The 12,291-nt window shown below is 47.9% G+C and overlaps 1 protein-coding gene across 2 annotated transcripts; it reads right to left on the bottom strand.

Moving 5' to 3' along the window:
- Nucleotides 1–1,086: 1,086 nt before the first annotated feature.
- Nucleotides 1,087–10,929, bottom strand: LOC309616891 (leukocyte immunoglobulin-like receptor subfamily A member 6). Of its 2 annotated transcripts, XM_082368245.1 has the most exons (7): nucleotides 10,829–10,929; nucleotides 10,634–10,669; nucleotides 10,165–10,449; nucleotides 9,715–10,017; nucleotides 9,191–9,487; nucleotides 8,629–8,931; nucleotides 1,087–7,895 (listed from the first exon to the last, which is right to left on the bottom strand). In XM_082368245.1, exons 1-7 carry the CDS (start codon nucleotides 10,860–10,862, stop codon nucleotides 7,759–7,761), a joined length of 1,395 nt encoding a protein of 464 aa, XP_082224371.1. In that variant the 5' UTR covers nucleotides 10,863–10,929; the 3' UTR covers nucleotides 1,087–7,758. The 2 variants fall into 2 exon arrangements, with proteins under 2 accessions (XP_082224371.1, XP_082224370.1); XM_082368244.1 differs by lacking the exon at nucleotides 10,165–10,449.
- Between the last annotated feature and the right edge of the window lie 1,362 nt (nucleotides 10,930–12,291).

Raw genomic sequence — 12,291 nt, 5'->3', positions numbered from 1 at the left:
TGCTGTAGGGTCCTGAGAGGAGAAGGGTAAGAATGATGTACTGAGACATGATCTCTGAAGGCAGGAGCATTGGATACGTGGAAGGGCTCAAGTTATGGTGAGGGTTTGGGCTGGGAGGATTCACCTCGCCGTTCATCATTCGGTCTTCCATGGGCTCTGGTTCCACAATGGCAACATCTGCAAATGGAAGAGAGTCAAGGCTTTTGGGGGGATTCTTCCAGATCCCCACATCTTTGACAGGGACACCAAAGCCAGAAAAAGGTAGTGGTGTGCCCGAGGTTGCTCAGCCTGTCTACCCCACTAAGTCAAAAAACCATCCCATATACAACCCCAGGCGTACACTGTCTGTCTCTGGATCCTGTACAAACCCATGGATCCCATCCTACATCTTCTGTTATAGACCATCCTCTTCTGCAAGTTAGGAGATTCCCCAGCACTGAGGAGCATATAGGGGAGAAGGAGGGATGGTTGTAGGTTGAAAGAAAGGAGGGGTTCCATGGGTCTCTGGAAGATGTTCCATCAAGGGTCTCAACAGCAAAAATCACAGTTTAACCTACAGGAAATGAAAACGCAATAATGAATTTATTTATTTATTATTTATTTATTTTTGGCTGTGTTGGGTCTTCGTTGCTGCACGTGGGCTTTCTCTAGTTGTGGTGAGCGGGGGCTACTCTTCGTTGTGGTGCGCTGGCTTCTCATTGCGGTGGCTTCTCTTGTTGCGGAGCACGGGCTCTGGGCGTGCGGGCTCAGTAGTTGTGGCTCGCAGGCTCTAGAGCGCAGGCTCAGTAGTTGTGGCGCACGGGCTTAGTTGCTCCACGGCATGTGGGACCCTCCTGGACCAGGGCTCGGACCGATGTCTCCTGCATTGGCAGGCAGATTCTTAACCACTGCACCACCAGGGGAGTCCTGATGGATCATATCTTCTTTATCCATTCATCTATTGATGGGCACTTAGGTTGCTTCCATGTCTTGTTTATCATAAATAATGCCGTGATGAACACCGGGGTGCATATATCTTTTCAAATTAGTGTTTTTCTATTCCATCGATAAATACCCAGAAGTGGAATACCTAGAGTATATGGTAGTTCTATTTTTAATTTTACAAGGAGCCTCCATACTGGTTTCCACAGTGGTGGCACCAGTTTCCATTCCCACCAACAGTGTTTGAAGAATAGCTTTTCCCCACATCCTCACCAACACTTTTTATTTCTTGCCTTTTTGATAATAGCCATTCCAACAGAGGCGAGGTCTCATAGTGGTTTGGACTTGCATTTCCCTAATAATTAGTGACGTTGAGCATGTTTTCAACATGCCCGTTGGCCTTCTGTATGTCTTCTTTGAAACATTGTCTATTCCCTTCCTCTGCTCATTTTAAAATCAGGTTGTTTGTATTTTTGTTGTTGAGTTGTATGAGTTTTTTAAGTATATTTTTGTCATTAACCCCTTATCAGATACATGATTGGAAACTCTCGCTTCGCATTCCATAGGTTGTCTTTTCATTTTGTCAATTGTTTCCTTCACTGTGCAAAAGATTTTAGATTGATGTAATCCCATTTGTTTATTTTTGCCTTTGTTTCCTTGCCTGAGGAGACAGATTTAGAAAGATATTGTTAACATCAGTGTCAAAGAGCGTACTCTGTTTTGTTCTAAGAGTTTAACGTTTCTAGCCTTACATTCAAGTCTTTAATGGATTTTGAGTTGATTTTTGTGTGTGGTATGAGATAGTGGTCTATTTTTATTTTTATTTTTCATGTGGCTGTCCAGTTTTCCCAACACCATTTATTTATTTATTAGTTTGTTTGTTTATTTATTATTTTTGGCCATGCCATGCGGCATGTGTGATCTTAGTTCCCCGACCAGGGATTGAACCCGCGCCTCCTGCATTGGAAGCATGGGGTCCTAACCACCGGACCGCCAGGGAAGTCCCCCAACACCATCTACTGAAGAGACTATTCCTTCTCTAGTGTATGTTCTTTGCTCCTTTGTTGTAAATTAATTGTTCATATATGTGTGAGTTTATTTCTGGGCTCTCAATTCTGTTCTTTGATCTATGTATCTGATTTTCTGCCACTGTGATACAGTTTAGATTTCTATGGTTTGTGATATAGTTTGAAATCAGGGAATGTGATACCTCCAGCTTTGTTCTTTTTTCTTAAGCTTGCTTTGGCTCTTTGTGGTCTTTTCTGGTTCCATGGGAATTTTAGAATTTTTTTTGTCCTATTTCTGTGGAAAATGTGCTTGGGATTTTGATAGGGATTACACTGAATCTATAGATTGCTTTAGGTAATATGGACATTTTGACAATGTTATATTCTTCAACACATAAGCACAGAATAGCTTGCCATTTATTTGTGTCTTCAATTCCTTTCAACAATGTCTCATAATTTTCAATGTGCAGGTCTTTCACCTCTTTAGTTAAATTTACTCCTAGGTATTTTATTATTTTTATTGCAATTGTAAATGGGATTGTTTTCTTAATTTCTCTTTCTGCTAGCTCATTTTTAGTGAATAAAAATGCAACAGATTTTTGTATATTGATTTTGTATCCTGCAACTTTACTGTATTTGTTTATAATTTCTAATAGTTTTTTTGTTGGAGTTTTTAGGGTTTTCTATATATAAAATCAAGTCAACCAGAAACAGTGACAAGTTTTACTTCTTTCTGTCAAATGTGGATGGCTTTTATTTCATTGTCTTGCCTAATTGTTTTGTCTAGGACTTCCAATACTATGTTGAAGAAGAGTGGTGAGAGTGTGCATCCTTGTCTTATTCCTGATTTTATAGGGTTTGCTTTCAGTTTTTCACCATTGAGTATGACGTTACCTGTGGGCTTGTCATTATGGCCTATATTGTGTTGCAGTAAGTTCCTTCTATACCCACTTGAGTGAGAGTTTCTGTCATAAATGGGTGTTGAATCTTGTCAAATGTTTTTTTCTACATCTATTGAGATGATCGTATAGTTTTTGTCCTTCATTTTGTGAATCTGCTGTATCACATTGGTTGGATTGTGGATGTTAAACCATCCTTGCATCCTTGGAATGAATCTCACTGGATCATGATGTAAAGTCCTTTAGTGTAACATTATACTGAATGGTGAAGAGCTGAAATCTTTTCCTCTAAGATCAGGAACAAGAGAAGATTCTCCCTTTCCCCATTTTTATTCAACATAGTAGTAGAAGTCCTAGCCACAGCAATTAGTCAAGGAAAAGAAATAAAACGCATCTAAACTGAACATGAAGAAGTAACTATTTGCAGATGGCATGATACTATACATAGAAAACTCTAATTACTCCACCAAAACCTATTAAAACTAATAAATGAATTCAGTAAAGTTGCAGTAAAGTGTACAAAATTAATACACAGAAATCTTCCGCTTTTCTATACCTTAAAAATGAACTATCAGAAAGAATATCAAGAAAGCAATCCTGTTTAAAATTACTTCAAAAAGAATAAAATACCTAGGAATAAATTTAACCGAGGAGGTGAAAAAGCTGTGTTCTTAAATCTATAAGGCGTTGAAGAAAGCAGTATTTTTTTGGATATGTCTCCTTAGGCAAGGGCAACAAAAGCAAAAATAAACAACACGAAAGAACAAACAAAACAAAACAGAAACAGACTCATAGGTACAGAGAACAAACTGGTGGTTGACATAGGGGAGGATGGGAGGGGGGAAGGATGAAATATGTAAAGGGGATTAAGAAGTACAAACTTCCAGCTGTAAAAGAAATAAGTCATGGGGATGTAATGTACACATAAGGAATATAGTCAATAATACTGTAACAACTTTGTGTGGTGACAGATTGTAACTGGTTTTATTGTGGTGATCATTTCATAATGTTTGAAAATATCAAATCACTATGTTGTACACCTGAAACTAGTATAATATTGTATGTTAATTATAAAGCAATAAGAAAGAAATTCAGTGAGAAATTACCAGTTTTCCAGAAGACCCTGTGGCTTCCATCTTGAACTAAAGCTTCCAGCATCACCATACAGATTACCACCCTAATGAATTACATGGAAATCGTTTCCTTCTTTTACTATAGGGTCAAGATTAGTTATGCCTCCCTAAATAGTAAATCTTGTCTCCTCTTGAACATTATATATTTAATGGAATAATATTACAGTCATGCTTCTTAAAATTTTCTTTTATTTATTTAATACCATGTTTCAAAATTGATCTGTATTCTGTCTGTAGTTTCAGTTTGTGAATTTTTACTGCCATATAATATTCCATTGCATATATATAAACCACAAATTTTTAAAAATTAACAAAAAATTTTATTGAAGTATAGTTGATTTACAATATGTCAATTTCTGCTGTACAGCAAAATGATTCAGTTGTACCTATATATATTCTTTTCCATTATGGTTTATCACAGGATATTGAATATAGTTCCCTGTGCTATACAGTAGGACCTTGTCATTTATCCATCTTATATATAAATAGTTTGTATCTGCTAATCCCAAACTCCCAATACCTCCCTCCCCATTGGCAACCGCAAGTCTGTTCTCTATGTCTGTGAGTCTGTTACTGTTTCATAGATTTGTTCATTTGTGTTGTATTTATTTATTTATTTGGATGCGCCTGGCCTTAGTTGTGGCACATGGGATCTTCACTGCCGCATGCGGGATCTTCTTTGCGGCATGCAGGATCTTTAGTTGCGGCATGCAAACTCTGAGTTGCAGCATGTGGGATCTAGTTTCCTGATCAGGGTTCAGACCTGGACCCCCTGCATTGGGTGCGTGGAGTCTTAGCCACTGGACCACTAGGGAAGTCCCTTGTGTCATTTTTTAGATTCCACATGTAAGTGATAGCATATGGTATTTGTCTTTCTCTTTCTGTCTTACTTCACTTAGTATGATAATCTCTAGGTCCATCCACATTGCTGCAAGTGGCATTATTTCATTTTTTTTCTTTCAGTTTTTTAAATAGATCTTTATGGGAATATAATTGCTTCACTAATTATTGTGTTAGTTTCTGTTGCACAACAAAACGAATCAGCCATATGCATACACACGTCCCCATATCCCCTCCCTATTGAACCTCCCTCCCATCCTCCCTTTCCCACCCTTTTTCAGTTTTTTATGTCTGAGTAGTATTCCATTGTGTGTATGTGTGTGTGTGCGTGTGTGTGTATATGTATACACACACATACGACATCTTTATCCATTCATCTGTCAGTGGACATTTAGGTTGTTTCCATGTCTTAACTATTGTATATAGTGCTGCTATGAATATAGGTGTACATGTATCTTTTTGAATTACAGCTTTGTCTGGATATATGCCCAGGAGTGGGATTGCTGGATTACATGGCAACTCTATTTTTAGTTTTTTGAGGAACCTCCATACTGTTCCCCATAGTGGCTGCACCAATTTACATTCCCACCAACAGTGTAAGAGGGTTCCCTTTTCTCCACACCCTCTTCAGCATCTATTGTTTGTAGACTTTTTAATGATGGCCGTTCTGACCGGTGTGAGGTGGTACCTCATTGTAGTTTTGATTTGCATTTCTCTACTAGTTAGCAGTGTTGATTATCTTTTCATATGCCATCTGTATGTCTTCTGTTAAACCACAAATATTAATTGTGACATTGATGTCTATGGTTTTTGTCTAAAATGAATGACACCTCTGCCACTATTCTCATGAATGTGCTCTGTGTCCAAGCTCATACTGCTTGCCATAGGACAGAGAGATGAAGTGCTGGGGCAACGAATAGTGACTTTATTCAGAAAGCCAGCAGATCTAGAAGATGGCGGACTAGTGCCCCAAAGAACCTTCTTACCCGAGTTAGATGGGTTTTTTGGGGGGGGGGCATCAAACAGTGTTTATTAAATGTAAAGTAGCCCTTGCCCCATGGGGAAGAAAATTCCAGGGAGAACAGAGAATAATACAGATTAAATACCCACCTGTGCATTCACACTTTCTCACACACACACACACACACACAAAGCAGAGGAGGTGTGGCTGGTTGTTGAACACTTTTTGATGCTGGAATCCTTTGTTCTTGCAGCTGTCCATGTAGCTCTGGTCATAATGTTCCTTTAAACCTCCAACAAGAAAAGGTTGCTCTCTGTTCTGCAACTTTTTATCTCTGTATGTATGAAGTGATAAACCTTTAAAGGTCAGAGCCTTGAGAATGGGCTATTCTGTATATTTCAAGCTATAGGCAACGTTCTTTTGCAAAGGTGCATGATTGAGCACAGGCAACACAGCACAAGGGTTGGAGCTAAAGGAATAGGTCCAATATGGAGTCAGGTTTGTTCTTCTCTGTTACAAACATATCATATGCATATGCACACACTTTCCTCTAGGGTACACAGTAATGGGCTAGAGATGCGTGTCTCTTCCTTTTAATGGATAATTGTTGTCTACCTTCCTCATTGACTGTTAACACTTTGAACTCTCACCAGTTACATATTGGGATTCTAGGCACTCAATATTTTTTCCCACAATTAACATTGCCATTGTTTTCTATTTACCTTTAATGTGGATGTAATAGGATTTTGGCATCATGCTTTCACTGTCACTGTGGCATGACCTTGAGGTGGAAATTACCATAAATTTTAAACTTTCTTTTTTTAAATTAATTAATTTTTTTTTTTTGTTTTGGCCGTGTTGGGTCTTTGTTGCTGCGCCTGGGCTTTCTCTAGTTGCAGCGAGCGGGGGCTACTCTTTGTTGCGGTGCGCGGGCTTCTCATTGCGGAGCCTTCTCTCGTTGCGGAGCACGGGCTCTAGGCGTGCGGACTTCAGTAGTTGTGGCACGTGGGCTCAGTAGTTGTAGCTTGCAGGCTCAAGAGTGCAGGCTCAGTAGTTGTGGTGCACGGACTTAGTTGCTCCGCGGCATGTGGGATCTTCCCGGACCAGGGCTCAAACCCGTGTCCCCTGCATGGGCAGGCGGATTCTTAACCACTGCGCCACCAGGGGAGCCCTAAATTTTAAAATAGAAGACGACCTATGTGTACACTGAGATCATCGGTGAGTGTGCTGCAGCTGGTTTATACTCACTTGCACCTTCCAGCTCTGCAAACACTGCATTCCCAGTGGCACCTTGAAGTTGACCAAAAAGAGAGTATTTGCACCAAAGAAACAGACGATTGCCACAGTTAGGGCTTTTGAAAAAGTGATACATTTTTAGAGCCATTTTAGCAGCACACCCACTGGCTGTCACTTCAAATACCATTGTGCTCATTCAGACACCTCGTGTTTCTGGAGAAACTGTACTAGGTGTTGTCTCATGAGGAGGGAATAGATTGATGGGTCCAGGAAAAGTTTTAGGGAATAGTTTTGGATTTACCTGTTCCAAACTGGAGACTGTTTTCACCCATTTATTCAGTTATTAAAACAGAGTCTGTGTTCTGGGATGAACGAATAAGGGTCAATGACACACATTAGCGAATGTGGAAATTAAAAATAAAGAAACATGTGTTTCATGATAAGTGAAACAGAACATGAATATGTATAAAGGTAAGGACCAGACCTGCCATGTGGGATGCGCCTCACGGCACAGGGGTGAGAGGGGACGGGGCAGTCAGCGAGAGTCACCACTGGTGGGGAGGGAAGGCACCACGGTTAACCGAGGCCCAGGCCTCCACAGGGACTCCCACACCTTCTCCTGCACCCACACCGTGTCTCTCCCTCCCCGGTCAGACAGTTCACACAACACGTGCTGCAGATTCTCTTCCAGAACCTCCTGGGCACGTAAGGTCATGTCCAGGGCCCCGCCACTCGGGACGGTGCATGATTCCCTCTTGTGTTCAGCTCCTGGCTGCATCTTGGGTTCCTCCGTGGCCGTGTGGAGCCTGAAAGAGCAGAATCCCGAGGCCCAGCAGGATCAAGCCAGCCACGCCCATCCGGATGAGATTCTCCACTGTGTAGTCTTGGGGGTGTGAGGCTAGGATTTGTGGACAAAGAGGTCACAGAGGTCAGAGCAGATCTGAATCACCCCAGAATCCTGGATGTTCACCCAGGGAACCCGCCTCCCCTTGACAGGACATGACGCTTGGAGCCCAGCCCCATATCTGAGTGATTTCGCCTCTCGTGGGATCTGACGTGTTTTGTGATGGGTGGATGGCGTCAGCTGCTCCTGAGAAGCATAAAGTGAGGGTGTGAGTGAGGAACTGGGGAGACACGAGCCCTTCTCCCAGGTTCTGTGTGCTCAGTGCCCCCAGTTCTCATATTACAGCTCCTATGCAGTTCCTTAATGAACCCTTCCTCTAATGCGCCAGGTCCCCTCTGCCCTCCTCATTGCATTCTCTCAGCCTCCCTGTGTTCTTTGAACTCAGAACCTGCTTTTGAATCACTCTGGAACCGAGTTGGCTGTGCCCCCGGTGCTCAGGATTAGTGAGAGAAGTGGTCTCTTAATGCAGAAATAATTGAGTGCTGTGTGTCCTGTGTTCAGTCTGAGATTGAAGACCCTGTAATCTTATTCTCCTACTTCTGGGAGTTCCCACTGATTCAACAGCTGAGGACCCAGGATCCAGTGATGAGAGTTTGGAGTCAGGGACATTGACTGTCCTCCTCTCTGGAGCCCCCCTGTGTCCCCTCATTCATTACTACCTCAGACATTTCTGGGGACAGAGCCCTGAGCTGACTGAGTGTGAAGGGACAGGGTCAGGGCCCCTCACCTGAGACCGCGAGCTCCAGGGGGGCACTGGCGTGTGACAGCAGGTAGGGGTTACTGCTGAGTGAGCTGTAGCACCTGTAGGTCCCACTGTGGGCTGAGGTCACAGGACTCATGGAGAATTCGGCCTGGAAATGCGGATCTCGGTACTTTGATCTAAGACGCAGTGGGGGACGGGCTGACCCCTCCTTGGACAGAAGGAAAGTTTCCTTTGTGCTCCCTGACTGACACAGCAGGGTCACGTTCTCTCCTGAGGCCACCACGGGGCCCGGCTGCACCGAGAGGGAGGGCGTGTCAGGGAACCATCCTAGAGAGAGGAAGGGGGGTGAGGGGCTGCCCGCCCCCCTGGTGCTGAACTGCGACTCAGCAGGGCCTCCCTGAGGCCCCTCATCGCTGTCTGTCTCTGTTTTCTCTGAGTCTCTCCCTCTCCCTGCCCACCCCCGTCTCTCTCTGTCTCTCTCCCTCCCTGGGGACCCCGCACGCCTGGTCCCAGCATCACCACCTGGGGCTCCCCCGGCAGGGCCTGTGCAGAGTCTGGGTCCCTGACCGACCCGCTGGCTCCTCACCTGCCACCAGGACGTCCAGGGGGTCACTGGGCGCCGACCACTCGGAGGAGAGGTTGTGCCCACCGTAGCATCTGTACCGGCCCCCGTGGGTGCTGGTCACCGGGCCCAGGGGGAAGTCGGCCTGCGAGAGCCCAGCCTGGGGCTGCCGGCCAGGGTGCTGGGGGAGGTCCTGTCCCCCCTCCTGGGACAGAGCGAATCTGTCATAGCCGACGTCAGAGCGACACTGGAGGGTCAGGTTCTGTCCAGAGGCCACGACAGGGCCCTGCGGGGTCAGGAGGGAGGGCTTCCCAGACACACCTGGGGGAAGACCAGCCCTGGGCTGTAGGGGCTGGTTCCTCCCGTGAAGCCCCTTCTCCCGTCCTGGTCCCCAGGCCTCACTGTCGCGCACACTCTGTGTCTCTGTCCTGTGCGCCCCACTCCCCCCTCACCTCACCCTCTCATCTGGGACAATCCTGGGAGAAAAGCATCTAATAATCTGTCTCGTGCCTCAAAAAGTGCGTGAGGCCAGGGTGGGACTTCCTCACCTGGGACCAGGAGCTCCAGGGGGTCACTGGGTGCTGACCACACGTGGGGGGTGTCCCTGTTAAAGCCGTGGCATCTGAACGTCCACCTGTGGCTGGGGGTCACGGGACCCACAGGGAGCAGGGCCTGGGTCTGCCCATAGGGGCGTCGCTGTACATCCAGGGTCCCAGAGGACTTGTGTTCTCCTTCCTTAGTCAGAATGAACCCGTCCAATCCCTGCCATGAGCTACACTGGAGGGTCACGTTCCCTTCCGAGGTCACCACAGGGCTCGGCAGGGCTGAGAGGGTGGGTTTGCTGTGGACCCCTAGGAGAGAAGGAGGGAGCTTGTGAAATGGGGCTCACACCCCCCTTGCCTCCCCCAGGGCTGGGCTGTGAGAGGGACACACCCCTGAGAGCAGACCCCCTTCCTGAGGGCAGAGCCTGAGGCCGGGACCCCCGAGTGTCCTCTCACCTGTCACCACCAGCTCCAAGGGGTCACTGCGCTCTGACCAGCCAGTGGGGCTGAGATAATAACAGTGGTATCTCCCTGCGTCGGGCGATGTCATGTGTGGGATGGAGAACTTGCCCTTGTCCCTGGGCTCCAGTGGGGGCTGTCTGTCCCAGGGACCTGAGCTTCCCTCTTTATTCAGATGGAACTCCCGGGCCCCCAGGGTCCCCTGACACCAGATGGTCACGGGGCTCCCCGAGGGGATCACAGAGCCTGGCTCAGCCCAGATGGTGGGTTTGGGGAGGGTTCCTGGAAGGACGTCAGAGGCTGGGTCACAAGACATCCTCATCCCCAGGTCCCCAGCTCTCAGCCCCAAACCTCCCAGACTCCCCCTCCTTCAGCCCAGAACCGCTGTTCCCCATCCCCGTTGCCTGGGGGTGGCCCCTTGTCCCCATGAGCAGGAGGGAGCTGGGACACCTGGGGACAGACTCACCTGCCTGCACGTGGGTCCTCAGGCCCACACGCAGCCCTGGAAGAGAGACCCCGGTGAGAGATTTGCCCTGAACCCTGAGCAGCGCCTCTCCTCCCCGTGAGCCTCCTGAGTCCTGGGGGCTTCTGACAGAGCAGCCTGGCTGTGGGGGGGGGTCCCTCCGTGACTAGGGCTTCCCCTCCCCCTCCTCCATCTCACCGAGGCAGAGCAGGGCCGTGAGGCTGGGGGTCATGGCGTCTCGTCCCTGTGGTCCAGGCGGTGCAGATGGAGGAGACCACGGTGCCCTCAGGACGGAGACCCGAGGGTGTGTCCCCCGGGAGGCTGGTCCTCCCCATCATGGGGCTGTCACGTCAGCAGCCCCACAGGAAGGGGAACTGCCCCTGCTTGACAGCCTGGCTCTCATTCCCATGACAGACCCGGTGTCTTCCTGAGACGCCCCTTCCAGGTGAGGGTGACCCGGGCGCGTCCTTCCCTCTCAGAGCCTCGCCGTGGGGTCTCCTTCATCCTCAGCCCGTCCATCAGCACGTCCCTGTGGGGGCCTCACCATGGACAGGGGTCACCCAGGCCCTGGAGATGCTTCAGGGAGGATGCAGGTTCCTGCTGCCCCGCAGAGCTCAGATCAGCAGAGACGCACGTTTAACATCTACCTACAGCTCAGTGGAGGTCGACCTGGCAATGAGCACAGATGAGAAATTCAGGGAAATAAGGAAGGAAACATGCCTCCTCCCCTGGCCCCGGGGTGTGGGTTTGCTTTCTATCTCAGCCCCCTTCAGGGACTTCTCCCTTTTTCTTGAAACAGCGTCCGCCCCACCTTCCTGGGAACAAGCCCCTGAGTCGTTCCTGCCTGCTTGGTGGCCCTTGATCCTTGGACAGGGCTCTCCTCCCCGTCCTGTCATCCTGCCTGGAAGCTTAGGGGACGTTGATTTGAGTTAGAGGTCTCACTTTGAAGGAAAACATCTCTATTTCAATCTGTCCCCACTGCTCTTGTAACCTTGAGGGCAGTGCCCTTTCTGAGCCTGAGTTTCCTCCTCTGCGTGTTGTCACGAGCCCCACTCCTCGGAGTGGCTGTGAGCTCAGTGGTGTCAGGTTCACTGCAGGATCGTCATTGTTAATTTCCAGAGCAGGTGACAACAGGAGTGGGTGGGACAGGAAAGGACCCTGGGCTCAGACTCCACGGCAAAGTGGGTGATTGTGGTGCCCACCCAAGAGCCCTCCTTGCTCCTAACACTGAGAAATGCTATTTTGAATATTTCTGAAACACGTACCCACAGACACATGCAGAAAAAGAGAAAGAAAGTTCCCCAAATGGAGAGGGAACCAGAGCAAAGACGAGGGAACTAGGCTGAGTGGCCCCCGCTGGCCGGGATCACCAGGGGGTCATAGGGAGGAGGTTCCCACCTGTGTGGACAGAGAGAGGGACCCAGGGCCTCACAGGCGGGGAGGGGTCAGGGCTCCAGGTGAAGGCTGAAGCTGCGGCCCCCCTTCCCCGCGTTTCTGGACGGGCACTGGGTTGGCTCTGCTCCCTGCCCCAGGCCCGTGGTCAGCATTAAGCCACCTCCCCTGTGTGGCATGAAACAGACTCAGTCCGGGATTGTCAGCCATGGGCGTCCCCTCGTGGGAGTGTGAGGGTCCCATTGGACCATCCCCGAGGGCACAGCCGT

The sequence above is a fragment of the Balaenoptera borealis genome (genome assembly GCF_965194805.1).
Source record: "Balaenoptera borealis genome assembly, chromosome: 19".
NCBI classification, from domain to species: Eukaryota; Metazoa; Chordata; class Mammalia; order Artiodactyla; family Balaenopteridae; genus Balaenoptera; species Balaenoptera borealis.
The sequence above is the reverse complement of the archived record's forward strand: the minus strand, read 5'-3'. Positions and strand labels throughout refer to the sequence as shown.